We start from the raw sequence: 25885 nt of genomic DNA, 5'->3' as shown, positions 1-25885 counted from the left end.
CCTCTTGTGTTGCACTACAACCATGAGGCAATCAGGTTGCCAGGGGCTGTGCCTGCAATTCATCGATGTTGGGGTACAGTACCTTCAGCCTTTGGTGACCTCATTGACGCCAGTGCCATCACTCCTAACGTGCGCTGTCTCCAGGACCTGCAGTTTGTGACACTGATGGGCGGCGTATCTGCAGACAACTACATCACGGGTGGGAGATTGCCTACCACCTGTTGTAATACCGTCTCTGTACCAAAGTGAATAAAGGACTAATCAGGGATGTTTCACTACAGGTTCGTCGTGCGATTCTAGTGGCCGCCACCTCCACGACCCATGTCCATGCGAGGAAGTGGCTCCTTTTCCTGACCTACGAACGTACGATTCCTCCGCCGTCCTGGACTCACGTCCCGACAGCAATAGTCTGGCGCCAAAAATGGTCGACGCAACGTCCAAAACCGCCATCCGCGATTTATTTCTTTATTCTCATATCAGAAACATAAATATTATACACAGATATGACTATATTACTTTCGCTCAAATACCAGCCCACTTCCGATGCATTATTTATTCCTTGATGAAGTTCATCTTCTGTACAGGAGGCTGGACACAGTTGAGATTGAAGCATATGATGAACAGTCTGGTCTTCTCCACAGCCACAGTGGATATCGTCTTGTCAGTATAGCTCTGTCTTGCCAAATTAACCTTTCATTTGCCAACTCCATATCTCAGTCTACTCAACGACTTCCGAATCATTCATTTCCCATCATATCCAGGAGGTAGAGTTTCTGAAACTTCTTTCCAGCAAGTGGGAAGGTAGGTTTTAGCCCTCCATAGTTGCAACTTAGTTTTTTGAACAGTGGTTCCAAATGCCGTCGACGATCCAAGGAAACCACTCTTTGACTTCAGTCTTTGCGGGTGCGGTTTGTGCCCATACAGAGGATGCGTTTTCTCCTGCTCCACTTTCTTTCTTTCCTCATTTGCAGTTGTTTCTGTTGAAACGGGAGGTGGCGCTTTTCCTGCCAGCTGCTAAAGCCTTTCGACTGGAGTGGATTTCAGTCAACCTGTTATGATTCTGCAGGTGTCACTAAGAGCTTTGTCCATCTGTTTGGCATGTGTTGAATATACGTGGTTGAGGTATTGGTTTCTTACACTCCAGTAGGCTGGTGTCAGCAATACACGACAACTTTCGAAAGCAGTCACTGCCGCCTCTATATCGGCCGCTGCAGCTCGCATTGTAAACAGGTAGTGTGGTGAGTGCAGTAGATTTTGTGACTTCGTTTGACTGCTAGGGTCATGGTAAGTCTATGAGATTTTTGGTAGGTTTTTAATTGTATTTTTATGCACAGTACGAGGAAAGTAAACTCAGACAGCGTGCTGGTAAATGTAAAAAAAAAAGTGTGTTAGATCGTGCCATTTCGTATAGGCAATGTGTTTCGTGGTGGGCAAGGAGTATGGCTGATTGTTTTAAAGTGACAGTCATGAGTAGCCGTTCAGGAAGGAATATTATGTCACAAGAGTATAGGTGCCATCGTCGTCATTCCATTTACTTCTTTTGTCGTTTGTCAGATTTTGTGTAATTGATACACGTCAACCATGTCGTGTTCGATACCACAATGGTCTACCCTGCGCTGCGAATTTCCGCGGCCCAAGTAGCTGCGTTGTGAGCAAATATTGCAAATACAGCACAAAAAGTAAAAGTTGAGCGGGAAAACGACTTAGCTTTGCACAGTTCAATTACTTACGAGTGTGCGAAATCTAAATGAATAAAGACTGACCAGGGAGAAATCTTAGCTTTGCGCGGCAGAGTTAGTCCAGAGCAAGATGAGAAACTGCAACAAGACTGGGACGAATAATGGATTAAAAACGACAGTTTGTTTCTCCGGCGACAGAGAACATTAGGCATTACAGAGGGAGTGAGAGATTAAATAGGCGTAGTACTTGCACAGAATCAGGAAGTAGGGAGAATGAAGTTGATAGTGTAATACAAAATTTTCAAAAACACAGCCCTCAGTCGCGAACACAATTAATTGGTAACCTAGGTTTCGGTGTCACAAGGGACACCTTCTTCGGACAGAATTAAAACTAAATGTTACAGCATAACGTACCAAAAAATACGAAAGCTGCGGTCATACGTGACACCGTCAGATAGAATTAAAATAAAATGCAACAGAGGTGCAAGCCACTAGGGGCTGCCATGTGTCCTCTGCTACAGTCAACACAAAACTGAAACATCATGTGACTTGTGCGCCACGGCAACTTCAAGACAATACCGCCATCTGGTGGCTGATTGGTAAAACAAGCTTTTATGTTAACATCTCTCGTAACTGCAGAGATGGAAATAAACAAACACCTGAACGGTGTACGTGAAGTAATTACAATAGCGGGATACTGCATGATATAAAATACAACTAATGAATGACTGGCTGTAGTACAAAAATTCCAAAATAAATGCATAAAGAAGACATATACGAAATAATCCATTAAATGAAATAGTGCTTGATATAATAGTACGTTATAGTGTAAGTTTAATTGATGCGCACAGTACTCGTGGAAGTTAATGTAGAATTATCAGTGCCAATGTCTTGTGATAACTCGAAGTGTGAATTTGCTGTAGTGGCAGATGAAGTGAGTGTCTGCTGTGCTGAAGTAAATGAGTGTGGGAATAGTAACATGGGTGAGACTGGATTAGCTGCAGCAGTATGTATCACATCAGGTGATAATGGGCGCTGTTTATAGGCCGTGGAGCCTTAGTCAGATTTACAGGGAAGTACATGTGGCATTGATTCTTGTGTCGTGAAGAGTGTAACTGCAGATGTTAATTTTACTGTAGGCACTGTGAAGGCTGCACAGGAAACTACTGGTGATGTTCGTTATGTTTCGACTGTTGTGGATAATGAAACACTACAGACGCATTTATTTCCGCAGGACGCAGATTCGTCGCCACCTGTGATAGTGCAGCCTTCTCAGAAAGGACTATTGTAATGATTCTACAGAGCTATGTCTGTGTGTGCATACGACAGAAATTCACGAGGTTAGCCATAGGAAGAGGAGCTTGTATCTTTCTAGTAACATAGTACATTTGTCATTTGTTGTCCAGAAATTTATACAGGTCACAACCCAGAGCTTGGATTTCTTCAAAAGGGCACGAATGTTGCACTATGACTTCGTCTAGCAATGAACTGTTCCTGCGACCCCCAATAAAAAGACGTCAAACAGAGTCAAGAGTGCATCGGCCTGAAGTCCAGACTCTGTTTCACAAGAGGGCATATTTAGACTGAAGGAGCTCTTATTCAGGACGCCGACGGAGCGTGTGAAACGTAAGGGGCTATCCAGCGTCTCTGCACGGTAAAGACGAGAAGTATTACAGCTCTGGTTAAGCTATAGCTGGATCTGAGTGAACAAATATAAACATCAGAACGAATGAAATCGCCAGTCAGTGGCGACATTCGGCCGCTCCAACCTGTCGTCTCTCCCAGGGTGGGGTGCTGCTGTTGAAGAAATTGTGGCCATCAGGCTTTCATTAATACCCCCTCTCTCGTCCAGATTAGACCCTCACTCTCAGATGCTCTCAGACGTTCTCAGATGATGGCTGACGCTCTCTGTACACGAGAGTATAGGGGTGTATAGGGGAACTCGGGGCAGAACGGGATAGCGGGGCACAATGGGAAATTGCTCTTTTATAGACTGGACAGTGCTGCAACCTGTTGTATGGGCATGTAACTATTTCTGTGAATCGAAGGGAAGTTAGGGCAGCCATTCTGATTTAGTTTGCAGTGCGAGATCTCGTTTGGTGAATTTCAAGCTGTTAATTGTTAATTGTATACCCTAAACTGACACATTCCCTTGAAGTGCATGGCATTTGTTATACTTTAGTTAGTTAATGCGTTTAAATACGTCAGTTGTTACACTCCATGAAAGTTGCTCAAAAGTGCTCTTGGGGTGGAACAGGACGGGGCAGAATGGGATAGTGTCCCGTTCTGCCCCATCATATTTTGATGCAAGTAGAAAGCAAACCCAGCCTGGATGTTCATGGATGCCACACTCCCCCAACCAGCTATGTTCGACGAACAACTCAGCTTTCCAGATATCGCCCGAGGCTGTCATTCCAGTCCCACTAATCTGTCAAAATACTCGGCGGACTACAAGACAAAAAGGAAAAACCGTCGTATTAACAGATTCTTCTTATAAGAAGGAACAGCAGAATGCTGTCGCACGTAAAGTAGGCCTACAGAAAGGAGGAGGGTGCACAAATATGAACAATGTCAGGACAGAGACGTCAGGTGCAATGCAACTAAAGGCAAAAATAGCAAACTGTACCCCCAAAAAAACCAAAACAGAGGACATCAAAGACCTTAAGAAAAATAAAAGAAAGAATGGAGAAGAGAGAATCAGAGAGAGAGGATGCTGAGTGTCTCTACTGTGGGTACTTCTACTCCGTTTCTAATGAGGGCTGGGTCGCATGCCAGAGATGTTTCAAGTGGGCGCACAATTCATGTGCTGGCATAGACAGTGAAGATGAAGAGGAAATACTGATTCGTGACTATTGTCGAAAGGACTAGTAGTTAGTGGTTTGGTTGTTATTACGCATTGTACGTTTTTTAGAATGACATTAAAATATTTTATTATTTTTAAGAATGACTTTTTAATTGTTTAAATTACACATTCCTTTGTCTGAATTGCCTTTTATACAACATTTTTTCATAGTTTAGTATGATATTCGTAATTCAAATTCAACGTTTATGCAATAATTTAACAAAAGTAACCTCATCCCATTCTGCCCCGTGGGTGGGGCGGAACGGGAAATATGCAAGACTTTCTTTGAAAACTTGTAAAAAATGCAAAATGTATGGTTTTAAGTGATTTTAAAATAAGGTACATTAGGTTACACTACAAGGTGTTTTTTTATAAATTTAAGAAGTGTTTCTTGTGATTCCTTATTTTATACAAATTGTTAAACTTTAAGTATCCCGTTCCGCCCCGAGTTCCCCTACGTGCTTTCGAACGGCACCGTCTTCATCAGCTGTTAAATTTGAGACGAAGACTAGTGAAGTGCCAGAAGAAGTATTCAGTCCCCTTCCAAGAATTTCACCTCCAATAGCTACAAGCACCCACCTGAGCTGGTGACCATATGCAGATAACTTAGCGCCTTCACACGATCGTGGAACTTGCTGGGTGATTATCTGCTGCTGACCATCGCCTCCCAGTGGAGCAACTGTTCGATTCTGGGCTAGTGGCTACCCGAAACGCTGTTCACCAGGTCTTTTGGACTCTCATCACTGCTGATCACCGCCTAGTTCCGGTGTATGCCTTCAACTTCGGCCACCCTGGGTACTACAACTTAAACACTGTCCTTTCCGATGTGGTACGCTGCAGTCAGGAGACGTAAGGCCTCCAGAATCTGCACCTGTCACACATCGATACCGGGACGCGGTAGCATCAGCTACCGGCGGCATCGCTGACGCCGGTACTCACCGTGCTGTCTCCCGACATGGCAGTTGCTGAAATTGGCAAGCAACGCATCTACGTCAGTGAGGGCTATAGCCTCCGATCTGCTGCAATTCTCCCTCGCACCAAAATGAATAAAGGACTGTTGTAATTAGAGATGTTTCGGTGTGAAATTCCGGTCACCATCACCTCCAATCCCACGTCTCACGCGAGGAAGCGACGTTTGCTGAACTACGAATGGCCGTATTTCCCCACCGCCGTGACGTCAAGTCCCGACCTCACATGTTACACAGTCTTTCACTCGTCTCCACGATAACTCGATCACATTAAGACGACTCATGTACGGCGATAGTATGACAACTGAATGCCCATAACTAACCAGCAGCATAGCAATGTAATACGTCTCCTTCTTGGATCTGTTCTATTTATGCGAAGGGTATGCATTTTCGCATTGTTTCTCCATGTTGTCATGTTGTATCTTCTCAAATAGCCAAACATTTCTACACCTAACGATTTTTCTGCGATATGAAGTGTTCCCGTAACTACAACAGCACACTGTTCTCGGAGTTCGGCTAACTTGGAAAAAAACGTCCTACTCTACCACTCCTCAAAATTTGCAGATTTCATCTACCGATGATAATCACTAGTAGCTGTTCCCGCCTTGCACATTAATTCACATTCAGCAGAGTCTGAGTCACCTCCAAGTCATACAACGATTATCTTGTTCGACGCACTTACGTTGCTTTTGACTCGTACTACGACACTACGTTGTCAGTATTTTTTGAAAATCAAGTTTAAGTTAACCGAAATCTCAACGATATTAATTACTAGCCTATCGTCCTTTGATTTTCTTCCCGACTGCAAAGTACAGTACACAATATTTTCTGTTTCTACTGATAACTTTCTTCCTGACACTTCTTTTCTTTTCTTTTTTTTTCACGCACATCCAATTACATCCAGAATATGTGTTGAGGGTGTGTCTTTCTTCTGGAATGTAATTTGCTCTTTGGGAACAAGCAGGAGTTTGCTATACGTGGAATCGACTTCCTACGTCAAATAAAAATATTAAAAATGTCCTTCATGCAGGAGGAGGATGAAACTCATTTACATGTACCTTAGTCCGCGTTATTCAGTTTCCTTCAGGAAGTTTACAAGAAGCTGTTTTTTTCTCTTCTTCTTCTTTTTCGAACTTCGTTTGTCATCTGTTGAACTAACTTCTGCAAAATGTCACAATACTTTGCAACCCTGCCTCACGTTTTATCGTCTGAGAAGCAAACTTATTCGTACAATGAGCCCACCGCATTGTGAGATACAGACAGCATTAGCATTCTTGTCATGAATCCTCCAAAAGCATTTGAAACAGGCTAGGTAAGTGGTATGCGTAAAATGATAAATTAGATTTTTCCTTGTTTCGCTTTAGTCACAATTTGAATAATTTAAAAAAAAATAACCTTAAAAAGGGGCTGAATTGCGGGACATCTTCTTCAGCCCCCAGGAAGAATTGCCTTATCGCTGGAATGCATCACAGGTTGAATATGCATATCAGATTGTAGACGACGTAGCGTGCACGTGGAGATTAGAAAGATTAACACAAACGACAGCATCAAGCCTGTCAAAAGACCAATGACGTAAAAGAAAATAAGTTAACATTCAGTCGCGGTTCTTCTCGCCAATGTAAACATGCTGAGCATCTAAAATTGATTTTAAGAGATGAAACAATACCAAGACCTTTCACAGTCTGACAGATTGTAATCCTAGACAAATCATTCTTCCTACGACGTATCAGGACATTTCGATTGATCTCCTAATTGTTATGAGCAGCATATATTACTATTAAACATTTTGTACCGATTTACCCTACTGGAGAAATTATTCTTCTTGACTGCTTGTCTCGTGATTATTTTTAATTCATTTTGAAACAGTTGTTATTGAGGAAGGTTAGTTCACTTTATTACGGAGGTGATATTACACCAGGCGGCATGGATGTACATGGGATGCCAAGTGAGTTGCTGTGTAGGCTGCTGACGTCAGACTGTAGCCAATCCCGAGAGCCGGCGGCTGCTGTTTCTGGGAGAGCGGCTACACCTTTCCCATTGTTCTCTCCTGGAGAGCTCGCCGTAACTGTCCCTTGCTAACCTTCCCAGTGGCCACACGAGGGATGGACTCCATCACGAAGACGCCACCATGTAGAAGCTTCTCCTCGCTGCCGCATGCCCTCTCTGAAACGGAACATAACCCGAGTCTTTATTTCGATGGGTGCTGTGGGTTAGCCTAGATTAGGTAGACTGCAGTGTTGTAGCACACAAGATGTTCCTTCCTCATTATATGGGGCTAACTGGCCTTACTACTATACAGTGGTAGTGGTAAAACTCACAGTATCATACACAGAAATTAGAAATCAGTTTTATGACAGTAAAAAGTGAATCTATGTAATTTTGGGTGGCTGGACTAATATCCAAATCACAACGTGTCATAAAATTGCATGCATGCTGGTTCACGAAGGACGACGCCTAGAAGTGGCTTTGCACACACGAAACTGTGCAGATAATACGTTGGGACAGTCAGTCATAGTGAGCGGAAACAGTCTGGTTATAGGCAACAGGGCATTACAGGAACACCGCGCTTTTTTACATTTTACCAAAGAAAGCGACGGAGATAGATTAGAAGCTGATGTAAATGTACTCTACGGAAGTTGTAGCCTGTGATGAATGTTTCCACTGTTGGTTGAAACACTCTGGTAAGGAGCGTGATAATGATGCAGCATATTTGGTCCGCATAACAAGAACGATAATAATAGGTATTACATTGCGAGTGTGACATCTGCTGACACAGTCGGCGATTCTACCCGTCGGTGATACCGTACCAACTAGTGCGACCAGTGTTGTCACCAACATTAATTAAGATTCGGATGAGCGGAATTTTATTCGTAATTTGTTACACACACACACAAGGAGAAGGAAAAAACTCATGAAATTTGTTCTATCACAAGCCTGTAGCGTATGCAGCCCTTACTTTGTCCTTTCCGAAACATATTTGCTGATAGTTGAGGTAACAGAGAAAATTTGATATAGGAAGGGCATGATACTTTTCTTTGAAATTTCTACAGCTCTAAAAACTTCAGAAAGTAATTAGTACAAGGTGTTTCAGTACCTATCTGACATTTGAAGAACAAAACGCCTCACACAACCAAAAATATCATTTTTAACCAATCTTCTATGAATTACGCTCACAAGCGTTGAGGTAATTAACTAGAAAATTTTCGTTGTGCTTCTAAATCTACATTGTTCCTTACGAGTGGCCGGCCGCGGTGGTCTTGCGGTTCTAGGCGGGCAGTCCGGAACCGTGCGACTGCTACGGTCGCAGGTTCGAATCCTGCCTCGGGCATGGATGTGTGTGATGTCCTTAGGTTAGTTAGGTTTAAGTAGTTCTAAGTTCTAGGGGACTGATGACCACAGCAGTTGAGTCCCATAGTGCTCAGAGCCATTTGAACCATTTGAACCTTACGAGTGCGTGATCTTGCGAGGGCAGTAGGGAGTATTTATGTCATAGCAAGCAAAAGTGGAAAATGGTCGTTAGAGAAGTACAACTACGGTATGAGCACTGCTCACAATAAGTTTCATTTGCTTGACTCCTGGTCTGCGTATAAAAATCGAACTCCTTAAGAACGAAGTATCCCTCCTGAAAAGCGTGTGACATTGCAAATCTTACCATCTGGAACCACTGGGAGAATTCTGCCTGTGGATATTTGTTTTCTTTTTCATTTCTATAAAACATATTATCATCCTATCTGCAGCTACGCTTTAGAGGATAGCCAGTTTCACAAGCTCCACGAGAGAGTGTTGCGCATTCGGCTGCATGCCATCACAATACATGTTCTCATCACCCTGTCACACCAATATGATTCTATATGCATTTTTTAAGAGTCGATATCTACACTCCTGGAAATTGAAATAAGAACACCGTGAATTCATTGTCCCAGGAAGGGGAAACTTTATTGACACATTCCTGGGGTCAGATACATCACATGATCACACTGACAGAACCACAGGCACATAGACACAGGCAACAGAGCATGCACAATGTCGGCACTAGTACAGTGTATATCCACCTTTCGCAGCAATGCAGGCTGCTATTCTCCCATGGAGACGATCGTAGAGATGCTGGATGTAATCCTGTGGAACGGCTTGCCATGCCATTTCCACCTGGCTCCTCAGTTGGACCAGCGTTCGTGCTGGACGTGCAGACCGCGTGAGACGACGCTTCATCCAGTCCCAAACATGCTCAATGGGGGACGGATCCGGAGATCTTGCTGGCCAGGGTAGTTGACTTACACCTTCTAGAGCACGTTGGGTGGCACGGGATACATGCGGACGTGCATTGTCCTGTTGGAACAGCAAGTTCCCTTGCCGGTCTAGGAATGGTAGAACGATGGGTTCGATGACGGTTTGGATGTACCGTGCACTATTCAGTGTCCCCTCGACGATCACCAGTGGTGTACGGCCAGTGTAGGAGATCGCTCCCCACACCATGATGCCGGGTGTTGGCCCTGTGTGCCTCGGTCGTATGCAGTCCTGATTGTGGCGCTCACCTGCACGGCGCCAAACACGCATACGACTATCATTGGCACCAAGGCAGAAGCGACTCTCATCGCTGAAGACGACACGTCTCCATTCGTCCCTCCATTCACGCCTGTCGCGACACCACTGGAGGCGGGCTGCACGATGTTGGGGCGTGAGCGGAAGACGGCCTAACGGTGTGCGGGACCGTAGCCCAGCTTCATGGAGACGGTTGCGAATGGTCCTCGCCGATACCCCAGGAGCAACAGTGTCCCTAATTTGCTGGGAAGTGGCGGTGCGGTCCCCTACGGCACTGCGTAGGATCCTACGGTCTTGGCGTGCATCCGTGCGTCGCTGCGGTCCGGTCCCAGGTCGACGGGCACGTGCACCTTCCGCCGACCACTGGCGACAACATCGATGTACTGTGGAGACCTCACGCCCCACGTGTTGAGCAATTCGGCGGTACGTCCACCCGGCCTCCCGCATGCCCACTATACGCCCTCGCTCAAAGTCCGTCAACTGCACATACGGTTCACGTCCACGCTGTCGCGGCATGCTACCAGTGTTAATGACTGCGATGGAGCTCCGTATGCCACGGCAAACTGGCTGACACTGACGGCGGCGGTGCACAAATGTTGCGCAGCTAGCGCCATTCGACGGCCAACACCGCGGTTCCTGGTGTGTCCGCTGTGCCGTGCATGTGATCATTGCTTGTACAGCCCTCTCGCAGTGTCCGGAGCAATTCCAGGAGTGTATCTGAACGTCATGCACAGTTTATAACTCCCAAGGAGTTCTCTCTCGACCTTAATAGTGGGAACCTTTGCGATCATAGTGATACGGCATTGTTCATTCGGTGTTCACGGCGCAAATTAATAGCATATTTTGAACATTTCTTGAATGTCGACGATGTCCATTTTATGAAGTGTAGTACATACATCCCATAGAAGGTCCATCTCTACACCTCCCAGACACTCATTTTCTGTCGTCTTCCTGGTACACATGGTGCGTCATTAGCAGCTAATATTTTTCCTTCGAATGAGCCTTACTAAAGACTGAATTTACGACCTAACACTCAAGGGATTCCTTGTTAGTTATACCTGTATAATTCACTAAGTATGTGTTTGTGTTACAAGATCTTGATGTAATACTAATGTTATGTATGTGTACGAGGTTATGAAAATCCTCTGTTTCATAAAGAAATTTCTCTTAATTTTGATGTTTATTGTGTTCTTAAAATTTTTGAAAATAATCAGGAACTGTTAAATTTTACGTCTTGTTTTACACTTGCAGTTTACGTTAATAATTTGAAGAAAAATGGAAAACGTTAAATTCCATAAGTTTGTTGCAACCAGAGATTTTGGGTTTAATCTCTGGGACATAACTGGGTGTTACATTGAACGAAACAATTCACATGTCTGCTACGGCTGGGATTAAAGATTCATAAATGACCTCGCACCATTTTCCTGTGAGGCAGAGAGACTGTCACACTCCTGCTGTCTACTATGAGTGGATCGCGTTAGCTGTCCGATTCTTCTGCTATTGGCAGAAGATTTTGCTGTCTAAATTTTGAATAGAAGAAATAGAAAGTGGACTGGAGAAAGCTATAGTAAGTAAGAGCTATTTTTAGACTTTAATTCGAAAATATATCGTTACCAAAGAAGAGATAATACCAGGTAGCCTTGTTACAAAAGTTCTGACGGGATCATCACGAATAATGGCGAGATTCCAACTTGTTGTAGGCAAGTAAATATACTAGACACACTCATGAAAATGATTATGGACAGTCTAGCTCGATCACTGTGAAAGCAAACCACGAGAGCTAAGGGGCAAAAGCATAAAGAGAGGCGCTTCAATGTGACTTACGACATTGTTGCTGGTGGAGTTGCAGTGCTAGACGAAGGAGTGCTGCTTCTCGTAACAGTGCCTGAGTAACAGCCTGAGTTGCTGATACATTCTGATCGGAACTCATGATACTCGACATCAGTAGGATGTTAGACGAGACTGCTTCTCAAACTTTCCAGTCTTGATTAAGATGGCGACCACTTCCGAGTTACTGCTAACTACAGAGCGACACATCTTTCATCTGCGAACAACTGTGTACGACTGAGGAAGAGAGATGGGATCACTCCACAGCACACCTCCGCGATACGCGAAATGGTAACATATGTCAACACAAAATGGAGGTGGTGAGGCGAACGCTTCCTGTGTCCAGACTTAGACGTGGCTTGGGGTCTGAAGATTACGCTGTCAGGACTGTTTGAACACCAAACCTCCGAAGCGCTCCATGAAATGGTGTCCCTGCGAGACTGCTTGCCGTCTGGTTCATATATGAACGTATTATTATTATTCTGGATTTACAATGTGAGTACATTTTTCCAGCACCTATTCTAGATTACAGTAAGTCACTAATTATTGTTCTCCACTCTTCTCTATTTGTCCATAAATCTTCAGGAATGTTGTTCTTCCTCATTGCTGACTGAACTCCCTGTATCCATGTATCAGGTGGTCGTCCCCTTTTTCTTCTTCCAATTGGTACCCAGTCGATTATGCATTTTGGTAGCCTTTCCTGTTCCATTCGTCTGATGTGTCCATACCATTTAAGTTGTTTGTGCTCGATGAAATCAATAATTGAATTTTTACATTTCATCTTGTCTCTGATTACTTCATTTCTTATTCTTTCTCGTCTTGATATTCTTGCTGAACGTCTCCAGAAATCCATTTCTGTGGCTAATAATTTTGATTTCAGTTGCCATTTTGTTGTCCACACTTCTGAACCATATGTAATAATGCTCCTAACTATTGTTTTAAAAATCCTTATTTTGTTATCAGTTGTTATGTGTTTGTCCCAGAGAATTCCATTCAATAAAGAGATTGTCGTCTTTCCAGAATTTATTCTTGATCTAATTTCTTTGTCCTGTTTCCCATCATTTGTAATTTTCACACCTAAATATTTATATTCCTCAGTAGCTGTTATTGTTCCCATCCCTTCTTCTAATATTAAGTCTCCATTCACTCCACCAATTACCATGTACTTTGTTTTATTCATGTTTACATTTAGACCTGATTTTTTATATTCTTGAATCAATTTTCTGGTCATATACTCTATGTCCTCATTTGAAAGCAGTCAACCATCTTGAGGGATTTTAACAGACTTTAACTAATCGGTGACCAGAAAAATCATTATTCCCCTCTGTCCGATAGTCTGTCTTGAGGGCATGAAGTCGGTGTGGCTTTATAGCCGGAGGATATTAACTTTAATGGTCAAATCCAAGAATTTAATTAAAAAACTTTTGAGTTAATCAGCTGATAGGTCAGTGTTTGGTATCAACTGATTCTCTATCTCGCCAGCGGTGTACGTAAGTAATCAGATTATTGGAATTAATTTTATATCACTCTTTTTCTACATTTTTGGAACTGGGAAAGGCAATTTTTGGGACCATGCCACGTGCAGTATCTGCCCACGAAACATACGAATATTTTAAAAAGTAGTTTTAAAATCAGAAATTGTTAAATTAACATTCATCAAATTTGTTGCAAGAGAAAGTATTAACGCTATTAAATTTTTAGTTAAAGCCGTGTTGTTATTTTTTAAAGGGTTTAGACAAGGAAATGCAGTAAAATTCTTTTGCAGCAACTTCTACTCATTGTTGTAATAAATAGCAAATAGTAACAGTTCTTTAAATATTGTAAGGAAGAGGTAGATAAGCAAGTAAGATCCACTTCTCAAACCCGAGTCTCTCCTGTCTCAAATAACTGATGAAGGAAATAATCCTCGACGAAAAGTGGTATGTATATTATCGTTGTTCAAAGTTTGTCGACGAGCCATTACCCAATAAATTCGAAGAAATCCGAATGTTGGCGAAATGGTTACCTGAAAAATTACGTGTCAAAACCTAGCCGGGCTTGATATGTGTCTCTCTCGAAGACAATACTCTTAGAGGGACGTATTACTGTACTTGATTTCATATTTTATTCAGCATCTATGAGTTCCCAACAAACAATGATTCCTAGCATTCTAGACCTTAGACCCATTTGAAGTATCCAGACACTGGTTCTAGAATATGGTTCATTTTATGAGAGGAAACGTGCAACAATGCTAAATGTGATTGTACAACATTGTTCTCATATAGAAGAAAGATTTATTTAGATAAAGCTACACATATGAACTATTAAACCTACACAGTCCACGAGTGATATCCCAAAACACTACTCAGAACAACGGCAACTCTTATGTTCTTCTTGAGGGTATTTTTGGTCTGTCGTTGCCACTACAAAACGCGTGATTTTTTCACCAGACGCCTTTCGCTTTATTGAGGTAAAGCTTCATCATTGGTCTGTAATTAAATTATTTACATTTTGATTTGCTTTTTAGATCGAAAAACAGTTCGTTAAGAATAGGATGATTTGTACTTCCAGTGATCTTTCTGCTGACTTCTCGCTTACATCTGGAAATGCGGTCTGCTAGCGCATCGATGTTTTTCTGTTTTTGACACTGATAATCAAAGAATAGAAGCCTTTGAACTATGGCGTAACAGAAGAATGCTAAAGATTAGATGGGTAGAGCATATAATTAACGAAGAGGTATTAAATATATTTGGGGAGCAAAGAAATTGGTGGCACAATCTGACTTGAAGAAGGAATTATTTGATAGAACATATTCTGAGACATCAAGGGATCACCAGTTTAGTACTGGAGGAATATGGGATTATGGGGGAGGTGGGGGGGGGGGAATAAAAATCGTAGATGGAGACAAGGAGATTCAGAAGGGTTGAAGTTGGAATGGTTTTTCGAAGATGAGGAGGCTTTCAGGGGATAGAGAAGCATGGAGAGCTTCATCAGACCAGTCCTCGAACTGAATGCCACAACAACAACACCGTATGGCTCATTTTATAATCCCTTAAGAACAGTATGTTTCCCAAGACCGGGTGCAAGTATTTCATTTGGTCGCCACTTCCCTAGTAAGCCTACCAGGAAAAGAGGCCCCTCCGTATTTAGCATGGAATCCGAAACACGTGTCGTTCCTGGCGAGTATTTACATAGTTGAAAAGTGAAGGTTACAGTACGTGGAGACTGAATATTAATCCAGTTCGACAGAGATTCGATCCCACGACTTCTCGGTTGTCCTGTCACGCACCTTTCCACTAGCCCACTGGCTCAACAGTGATGTAACAGGGAACGTCCGCATCGGTTGTGCAGTCAGAGCGTTGGATTGCTAAGTGAAGGAGCCCAGGTTTGATTGCTGGCTGGGTTGGAGATTTTGCCATTCATGGATTGGGTGTTGTGTTGTCCTTAAGTTCGTATCGTCAAAATTGACTTCCCACTGTTAAGATAGCTGTATGGGCAAGTCCCAAAATTCAGAATATGAACAGAGAATATGTACTAATAATACAGAAGTTAAGATTTATTCTTCTCCAAAACTATTGTCCCGGCTACTTCATCTCTTCACATTGCTTCCATTCACTGGAGCGATGAAATCCATTTTGACCTGACTGAGGGGGACGCCGGAGCGGATTTTCTACCACGTGCTAACACATGCCACTGACAAAGAGTGTTTCTCAGGTAAAATTGTGTACATCACCAACAGCTGTTCGCCCGCATCTCGTGGTCGTGCGGTAGCGTTCTCGCTTCCCACGCCCGGGTTCCCGGGTTCGATTCCCGACGGGGTCAGGGATTTTCTCTGCCTCGTGATGGCTGGGTGTTGTGTGCTGTCCTAAGGTTAGTTAGGTTTAAGTAGTTCTAAGTTCTAGGGGACTTATGACCACAGCAGTTGAGTCCCATAGTGCTCAGAGCCATTTGAACCAACAGCTGTTCGTATCTGGTAATTTGGAAATCTGAGCTGACACCGAGTGTATACGGAGCATTCTGACAAATTTTTCCCTCGCTAAAGACGGGAATGGAATAAGACAGAAATTCGCTAATATTGATACGCTGTTACGTCTGACACGCACTGCAATTTGGCGTTCGGAATTTGTATGAAGATGTGAAAGTGTTTTCTCCTATCCCTTGATACAATCTCCTGTAGTGAAACAGTGTGACCTTATCAGCGTGTTGTCATAAACATTTCCTTCTGCTATATTTGGATTTTATACAACAATGAACAGGCCCGTTACTAGTCATAGTCTGTGTTTTGTTGATCGGCAACGTCATTCACAATACTGTTTCGACAGTAGGAAATCCAGTACATCCACATGCGTGTTGGAGGTGAAAGTAGACCTCCATTGTCAGTATGGTTTAGTAGATAGCATAATTTTCTTAATCATTTACTGGACAATCCGTCTCTAGTACTTTGTTCAGGCTTCCCTCATGCATCTAACGGTGTTTTGAAGCTTAGACGCGTTGCTTCTTTGCGACAAGAAGAGCTGTCAGCACTGGAAGTTGCCCAGTGAGCTGGAGTACACCACACAGAACACACAGAAGTCACTCCATCACTCCACCGCGATCGTCAGACACGTCAGGACCTGTCACGTATTGATCGTTCTCTGCCAAGAGCACCAACTGGCTCTTAACGAACCTGAGAAGCATAAAACATAATTGTGCAAATGGGAAGGCTGTTGTCGGCCCAGATAATTCACAAGCGTCTGCACACGTTCAGTTTGGCCCCTGTGCAAACGTCCCAGTCCCATTGTGCACAAGAAGTAAGGGAGTGGGAACGTTTGGAATGAAATCTGAATCAGTGGCATCGGGTGGTCTTCATCAAAAAGTACAGGATGTGTGTAGCGTCAGATGACCATCATAAAAGAGTGTGGAGGTGGGCAGGCATCAATGCACGTCTCAGGTACGCAGTCACGCAGGGTCACCACGGAGGTATGTCAGTTTTTGGACTGGCATTACATCCGACGCCTAGCTTCACTGTCAAGGGTGCTTATCGGACTGTGTAGTATCGGTTCAGAACTTGAACCCCACTATAAATTACTACAGCCCTGATGATAATGCAGAAGAGTACAGCACCCAAACTCCTCAATATCTTCACCCAGAACGGTGAAACCAGCTGCAACCCATACTGACAGGAAACCGACTGAAAATCCTTAGAACCAATAGAAAGTTGCAATAACTCTTCGCAGAAATCCGCCTCAAAGGCTAGATGACCATAGGACGGCCAGGCTTGAACAGCAGCATTTTACCTATCTTGTAGACAACATGCCAAGTTACAATGTACTGCATACAGCAGCAGGGTATTTTATGCCATCGATCGACAGCCGTGCAAAGATGGGCACTTTTGGGCCTGCCTATATTTTGATTATTGTTTGGTGTTTATTCCACTGCAAAATTATTTATTTTTGTATTTCATAAAGCTTATTCTTTCACACATTGCTTGAGTAAGTTAGCCTAACACCACACACACACACACACACACACACACACACACACACACACACATTTGCTGATACGCTGGGATGCAGCACTTTCTTCTTCAGAATAGTCTGAAAAATCAGCCTACCAGTTGCAAATAAAGGTTTATTTATTGACCATGGTTTCGATATTTGTAAAAATATCTTCTTCAGAAATATTAGCCCTAAAAATGTATACACCAGTTCCAAAATATTTTTTTTTTACAAACGTAATAATATATTAATAGAAAAAGATTTGTGAAGTAAGCGTACTCGCTTATTAGATCACATGATGCCACAATAGATTATATAAAGCCGAAGTCTCTTGTCATAAACAAAATTGGTGAAACAGGAGTTATTGCAAGCCATGGCTTTAGATAGTGCCAGATTACATATATCGTAAAAATGGTTCAAATGGCTCTGAGCACTATGCGACTTAACTTCTGAGGTCATCAGTCGCCTAGAACTTAGAACTACTTAAACCTAACTAACCTAAGGACATCACACACATCCATGCCCGAGGCAGGATTCGAACCTGCGACGGTAACGGTCGCCCGGCTGCAGACTGTAGCGCCTAGAACCGCACGGCCACTGCGGCCGGCATATATCGTACTTCAGAAACACTACTCATTAGTAAATGCCCGTAGGCAGAGGCTCTTGTCAACATGTAAACGCAATAGGCGTCACAAGATAAAATATTTGCGTAACTTACATGTCAGAGACTAAGGTCAACTGCTACAAATATACAGACTCAAGCGACTAGGAAAACTTGGGCTACAGAGGGCGCTAAATACATGCGCTTAGAACTAGCACTTGGTTGTGGTGAACAACAGTATTTTATAATAAAGTAAGTCTGAAAATTCCTCCACAAGGCTTTTTTTTCTTTCTTTCTTTCGGCCTCGTTCCGCGCCAGCGCTGGGTCGCCCTTGTTATTACGGATTTGGCAGTGTTAGTTGCAGAGGGTGGCCAGATGCTCTTCCTGCCGCCGTCCCGAAACCTCCGCGATGTAAGTAGTGTACCCCAGCTGTCTGCGTCTAGTGGAAGCCATGAAATAGTGCGATCGTGTTCAAATGTCTGTGAGTCGTGTAACTGGGGCAGAACGTGGGGACCAGCCCGATATTCACCTAGTGGGATGTGGAAAATCGCCTAAAAACTACATCCACGCTGGCCAGCATACCGACCCTCGTCGTTAATCCGCGGGGCGGATTCGATCCACGACCGGCGCGCCTACCCGAGTCCAGGAAGCAGCACAAGTGCGCTCTCGGCTACCCTGGCGGGTCCTCTATAAGACTATTAATAAATAACATAAATTTAGCGTGTAGAAGGTGTTATGTTTACAAAAGATCATCTTAGGGCCAATACTTCTTCAGAAGATACTTTTACAAATATCTAAACTATGGTCAAGAGATAATAAACCTTTATTCACAACTGGTTGGCTGATTTTTCAATCTGCTCTGAGTTACACAGTTGCTGTTTCGCAGCTATGTTTAAGACTTTCTTCTTCTATATGTATTCAGTGATACAATTACTTTTCTGCTTAGTGCTGTATGTGTCCTCACCTTTGACCAGTTGCTTGAGCTCGTCAGGAGTGACGGTGGCGCCCGGGGTCAGGACGACAAAGGCAGCTGGGTGCTCCTGGTCTTCATCGTGCGGTATGCCCAACACCACTGCCTCCGACACCTGCGGGTGTCCCAGCAGCCATGCCTCAATCTCAGATGGCGACACCTGCCGGAGCAGTCAGCAGTTACGCATCTGTATGCTGCCGCAAAATACATACAGTGTACAGTTCAACAGAAGCTCTGCGAAGTTCAGTTTGAGAACGAGGAAACAGTACGGTCAGAAGGAGGAGTTGTTAGCGGGGGAGGGGGAGGAGGAGGTCGCAAAATGCTCGCCCCTCCCGTGGCACTAGATGAGCAGCACATGCCTCTTATATCGTGCCAAAAGGCGAGCAGCTGAGGCAGCGCAGCCTACGTTGGCTGTGTATAGGTTTGGCAAAGCTGGGTTTTTTGAGCTGGGTTCTGGTGATAGCTTCCACCCTCTGTAAACGGAGCTCTGGTTGTGCTTAGATGACCACCGTGCATTGCAACAGTAGAGCGTCGTGTGGCACAGGGAATGAGAATCCTGGCTAAACTGCCTGGATGACGAGTACGGTGGAAACAACTATATAAAAAAAAGAAGCCCCTCCTTCTTAAGGTGTGCTGCAGTCCGATGAGACGGATGGCTGTTGGGTCGGAACAGAACAGCCGTTAGCGGGCAACTTCTCAGGAAGCTGTCACACTTCAATTAAATAAGCTTTATCCAGGGAAGGAGGCCTCTGTCTGGATTGAACGGTATTTCCCTATCTTCTAGTGGAACGTCTATGGAGCCTACATCAGTTTGAAACACTTCAGGCCTTCGGGCAGTCTGCTGGGCCTCATTAACTTCCAAATCCCAAAGAGACCACGTACGGGTACACTGTAATATTAGCAGACCACCTCCTGCGTAAATAAGTGTTCTCTGTTATTAAACGCGTGGAAGTTACGTTTGAAAAATTGTCGACTTTCCTCACAAAGGAAGCCTTAGAGTTTCAGGGCAACTGAAACCTATCAGCAGACTACACTTCTCGTTAGCCTCGCGGAGAGGCCGCGCGATCTAAGGCGCCTTGTCACGGTCCGCGCGGCTCCCCCCGTCGGAGGTTCGAGTCCTCCCTCGGGAATGGGTGTGTGTGTCGTCCTTAGCACAAGTTAGATTAAATAGTGTGTAAGCTTATGGATCGATGACGTCAGCAGTTTGTTCCCATAAGGCCTTACCACAAATTTCTAATTCCACACTTCTAGTCGTGGCAATGAAAGTTACCCAAGTAAACCAGATATTAAACGCCAAGTCATTTCCATAGTATGTTATCCACAGTGCCACTATGAACCGGTGACCTCTTCAATCAGGCCATGGGAAACTGAAGAATCTCATTTCAAAAACGTTTATGTTATCTGAAATATGATAATTTTAAACGTATGTGTAAATATTTTCATTTACTTGTTTTTAAAATTTGAGTTGTAGACCTAGAGAAATTAATATCAATGTAAGTATTTTTTTAAAAAAAAGCAGGGAATGAGACAGCTGAAGGACAGTAGTGTGTAGAGGAACTTGTAATAGTGTTTATTGGACTGATTACTGGTTCAGTTTAGGAGAGAGACACAAAATGTTACAGTAAGGGACACTAATAATAATTTATATGGGGAACGTTGGTTTGAAGTGAACGCAGAGAGTTGAAGGACCGTGTCGCCTGGTAGAGGATTAATGGTGTTTCTTATATGTGGTGATGATTGTTGAGCTAGAGATACGTAAAGATACCAAGGACGACGTTAAAAATTCGTCACCTCTGTGGAACATTATTTAATGTCAGTCTACTTTGTTTGGAAGGTAACATTTAAAATGAATTGTCATAGAGCGTTACTATCTGGTGTGTTGATATTAAACAATGAAAATGTTATTTGAAAGATCACTTATACATACAGTGTTTTAAAAGAAAATACATCTGGCAGAAGATAAACTGTAAGGGCGTAACACGTCGAATTTAGTGTAATTCGTAATGAAATTGGTTAGCAGAGCGCACTAGCATTAGGAGGAGGACGGTTCAAACCCGCGTCCGGCTATCCAGGATTTTATTTTCCTTAATTTCCCAAAATCGCTCTAGGTAAAGGTCGGGAACGTTCCTTTGAAAGGGCAAAATCCGAGCTTGTGCCCCGTCTCTAACGACCTCTATGTCGACGGGACGTTAAACGCAATCTTCCTTCCTTTTGATTCGCAATGAGTAAACAACATCCATTAGTTCAAATATGAGTGAAACGTGTGTCACTCGCATTCGGGAGGTCTATGGTTAAAAACCCCGTGCTGCCATCCAGATATAGATTTTCGTGATTTCCCTAAATCACTCCAGTCAGTTCCGGGATGTTTATTTTGAAAAGAACATGACCGATTTGTTTCCCCATCCTTTCGTAATCAGAGGTCGTGATCCGTATTTAATATTCGCGCAGTCGACGGGACCGTTAAATTCTTATCTTCCTTCCTTCCTTTGAAAAAAGTGTTTCTGTGAATTTGTTTTCCTGCCCAAATGAAATTCCTCCCATAAATTATATTAAAGAGATCAGGCAAATTTCTGCGATTATCAATCATTTATCAGCCATGTATAATCTTAACAGCGATTTTCGTAGGATTTGGGAAGTAGAAGCAGCCATGTTGGATACAGAAGGGACAGCAGAACCAGAGACTGCAGCATCACTCGCCGTCGTCACATGTCAAGGTAGGCGCAGTTGACCTGCTTGCGTCTTTGATCATAGAAACAGATTGACATTAGAAGAGAACCAGTACACTGTATGACGTTGGCATTAAGAATGTAGCAAGCACTGACATTTAGAACCAATGCATAAAGATATTCATTCATACAAATTATCTTAGAAGCATTCTAAAACAATTCTATAACAAGTCTTCTAGTAGAAACTGTCTCAAAATCATGAAAATTTTACAGCTTTCGATGTATTTGAATGAAGTTTATTTGTCTCTTATAAAATCGATTTTACGCCGAAGTAAAGACTAGCAGTGGAATCCAATTTTATCAACAGCAATAGTAAAATGGTGCAGTTGTAACTCATAAGGACTAAACGTAATGTGCATAGCAGTGGATAGGGAAGAGTTTTATTTCCAAGAACATTGACGTAACACCGATAACTCACGTGGACACCGCGATATTTGACGAGTTCCTTTATTCTGTCAACGACGTAGAAGTTTCCATCGGTGTCGTAGTGACCCACGTCTCCAGTGTGGATCCAGCCATCCTTGTCCACGAATTCGTCTATGATAGTCGGTCCTTTGAAGCACAGCTCTCCATCGACTCCTGCACCGAGACACTTTCCAGTCTGCAAGTCCAATACCTGCAGACAGAGCGGTCAGTTACAAGTCTTACGCACGCACAGAATCTACCTTAAAAATTAATACTCTGAGTCCAAGACATAGAAAATTTGTTAGAGATATCCTGGTACCACGCAGCAGGCTGTTTATCGTGGCACTCACCACGATTATACTGTCAGATCTCTGCCAGTTTGCGAAATGGATACTTTCACCTTGCCATGCTTGACTGAACAAGCTGCAAGACCTTCTCAAAACTGGCTGAGTGCACTAATTCAATGATCGTAGAGAGGAATATACTTACCACTTTCGAGAGAATCATGCCTTATGACGTGTCCGAAGCACCCTGATGTCCGGTAATTGCTACGCCCTTCTACTTCTTAATCATGTGTATACCTACATTCTAAGACTTAAAATGTGTGAAATTATTAGTAATTCAGGAAGCATACAGCAGGATAGTATCTTGGTGTATCGATCATGCATTGAAACATTTGCCTTGTTATGTCTTCTGCACCGATTTGCACCCGTGGTCTAAGGGTAGCGTCTTCGATTCATAATAAAAACGTTTTCGGTCCCAGGTTCGAATCGCACCGCGCAGCTGTAATTGAAGAAGTGTCCTGATGAGTTCTTCATTGGCAAAAGATTTCGGAATAGTCCCCCATACGGATCTCTGGGGGAGGACTGCTAAGAAGGGGGGGGGGGGTGATCGTGAGAAAAAAGACTGAATAATCAACGAAAGATACCGTTGTACGAGTCGGGGCGTGGAATGTCAGAAGCTTGAGCGTGGTAGGGAAACTAGAAAAACTGAAAAGGGAAATGCAGAGGCTCAATCAACGACGTAGAAGTTTCCATCGGTGTCGTAGTGACCCACGTCTCCAGTGTGGATCCAGCCATCCTTGTCCATCCTTGAGGCTCTGTCTCAGGCTGATACTGATCTTCGGCCTGACATGGCTGCTTGTCCTGTTCCAGAGGTTGCCCCTCAGTCTGCAAGATCCGGGCGGTCGCAGAGGGTGGGCTTACTGGTAGTTGGGAGCTCCAACGTCAGGCGCGTAATGGGGCCCCTTAGGGAAATGGCAGCAAGAGAGGGGAAGAAAACCAATGTGCACTTCGTGTGCATACCGGGGGGAGTCATTCCAGATGTGGAAAGGGTCCTTCCGGATGCCATGAAGGGTACAGGGTGCACCCATCTGCAGGTGGTCGCTCATGTCGGCACCAATGATGTGTGTCGCTATGGATCGGAGGAAATCCTCTCTGGCTTCCGGCGGCTATCTGATTTGGTGAAGACTGCCAGTGTCGCTAGCGGGATGAAAGCAGAGCTCACCATCTGCAGCATCGTCGACAGGACTGACTGCGGACCTTTGTTACAGAGCCGAGTGGGGGGTCTGAATCAGAGGCTGAGACGGTTCTGCGACCATGTGGGCTGCAGATTCCTCGACTTGCGCCATAGGGTGGTGGGGTTTCGGGTTCCGCTGGATAGGTCAGGAGTCCACTACACGCAACAAGCGGCTACACGGGTAGCAGGGGTTGTGTGGCGTGGGCTGGGCGGTTTTTTAGGTTAGATGGCCTTGGGCAAGTACAGAAAGGGCAACAGCCTCAACGGGTGCGGGGCAAAGTCAGGACATGCGGGGACCAAGCAGGAATCGGTATTGTAATTGTCAACTGTCGAAGCTGCGTTGGTAAAGTACCGGAACTTCAAGCGCTGATAGAAAGCACCGAAGCTGAAATCGTTATAGGTACAGAAAGCTGGCTGAAGCCAGAGATAAATTCTGCCGAAATTTTTACAAAGGTACAGACGGTGTTTAGAAAGGATAGATTGCATGCAACCGGTGGTGGGGTGTTCGTCGCTGTTAGTAGTAGTTTATCCTGTAGTGAAGTAGATGTGGATAGTTCCTGTGAATTATTATGGGTGGAGGTTACACTCAACAACCGATCTAGGTTCATAATTGGCTCCTTTTACCGACCTCCCGACTCAGCAGTATTAGTGGCAGAACAACTGAGAGAAAATTTGGAATACATTTCACATAAATTTTCTCAGCATGTTATAGTCTTAAGTGGAGATTTCAATTTACCAGATATAGACTGGGACACTCAGATGTTTAGGACGGGTGGTAGGGACAGAGCATCGAGTGACATTATACTGAGTGCACTATCCGAAAATTACCTCGAGCAATTAAACAGAGAACCGACTCGTGGAGATAACATCTTGGACCTACTGATAACAAACAGACCCGAACTTTTCGACTCTGTATGTGCAGAACAGGGAATCAGTGATCATAAGGCCGTTTCAGCATCCCTGAATATGGAAGTTAATAGGCATACAAAAAAAGGGAGGAAGGTTTATCTGTTTAGCAAGAGTAATAGAAGGCAGATTTCAGACTACCTAACTGATCAAAACGAAAATTTCTGTTCCAACACTGACAATGTTGAGTGTTTATGGAAAAAGCTCAAGGCAATCGTAAAATGCGTTTTAGACAGGTACGTACCGAGTAAAACTGTGAGGGACGGGAAAAACCCACCGTGGTACAACAACAAATTTAGGAAACTACTGCGAAAGCAAAGAGAGCTTCACTCCAAGTTTAAACGCAGCCAAAACCTCTCAGACAAACAGAAGCTAAACGATGTCAAAGTTAGCGTAAGGAGGGCTATGCGTGAAGCGTTCAGTGAATTCGAAAGTAAAATTTTATGTACCGACTTGACAGAAAATCCTAGGAAGTTCTGGTCTTACGTTAAATCAGTAAGTGGCTCGAAACAGCATATCCAGACACTCCGGGATGATGATGGCATTGAAACAGAGGATGACACGCGTAAAGCTGAAATACTAAACACCTTTTTCCAAAGCTGTTTCACAGAGGAAGACCGCACTGCAGTTCCTTCTCTAAATCCTCGCACAAACGAAAAAATGGCTGACATCGAAATAAGTGTCCAAGGAATAGAAAAGCAACTGGAATCACTCAACAGAGGAAAGTCCACTGGACCTGACGGGATACCAATTCGTTTCTACACAGAGTACGCGAAAGAACTTGCCCCCCTTCTAACAGCCGTGTACCGCAAGTCTAGAGGAACGGAGGGTTCCAAATGATTGGAAAAGAGCACAGGTAGTCCCAGTCTTCAAGAGGGGTCGTCGAGCAGATGCGCAAAACTATAGACCTATATCTCTGACGTCGATCTGTTGTAGAATTTTAGAACATGTTTTTTGCTCGAGTATCATGTCGTTTTTGGAAACCCAGAATCTACTCTGTAGGAATCAACATGGATTCCGTAAACAGCGATCGTGTGAGACCCAACTCGCTTTATTTGTTCACGAGACCCAGAAAATATTAGATATCGGCTCCCAGGTAGATGCTATTTTTCTTGACTTCCGGAAGGCGTTCGATACAGTTCCGCACTGTCGCCTGATAAACAAAGTAAGAGCCTACGGAATATCAGACCAGCTGTGTGGCTGGATTGAAGAGTTTTTAGCAAACAGAACACAGCATGTTGTTATCAATGGAGAGACGTCTACAGACGTTAAAGTAACCTCTGGCGTGCCACAGGGGAGTGTTATGGGACCATTGCTTTTCACAATATATATAAATGACCTAGTAGATAGTACGGAAGTTCCATGCGGCTTTTCGCGGATGATGCTGTAGTATACAGAGAAGTTGCAGCGTTAGAAAATTGTAGCGAAATGCAGGAAGATCTGCAGCG

General features: G+C 43.8%; 1 protein-coding gene across 1 annotated transcript in view; it reads right to left on the bottom strand.

The window, feature by feature from the left end:
• Positions 1–7319: 7319 nt before the first annotated feature.
• Positions 7320–25885, bottom strand: part of LOC126199503 (uncharacterized) — an 80360-nt gene continuing 61794 nt past the window's right edge. Inside the window, exons 6-8 of the mRNA XM_049936426.1 lie at positions 22027–22224; positions 18877–19042; positions 7320–7652 (exon numbers count right to left, since the gene is read on the bottom strand). Of these exons, the coding sequence (XP_049792383.1) occupies positions 7513–7652; positions 18877–19042; positions 22027–22224 (504 nt within the window). The 3' untranslated portion in view covers positions 7320–7512. The remainder of the gene's footprint in view (positions 7653–18876; positions 19043–22026; positions 22225–25885) is intronic.

This window comes from Schistocerca nitens, chromosome 8, assembly GCF_023898315.1.
Source record: "Schistocerca nitens isolate TAMUIC-IGC-003100 chromosome 8, iqSchNite1.1, whole genome shotgun sequence".
NCBI lineage: Eukaryota > Metazoa > Arthropoda > Insecta > Orthoptera > Acrididae > Schistocerca > Schistocerca nitens.
Note: the sequence above shows the minus strand (reverse complement) of the source record. Positions and strands in the feature narration are given on the sequence as shown.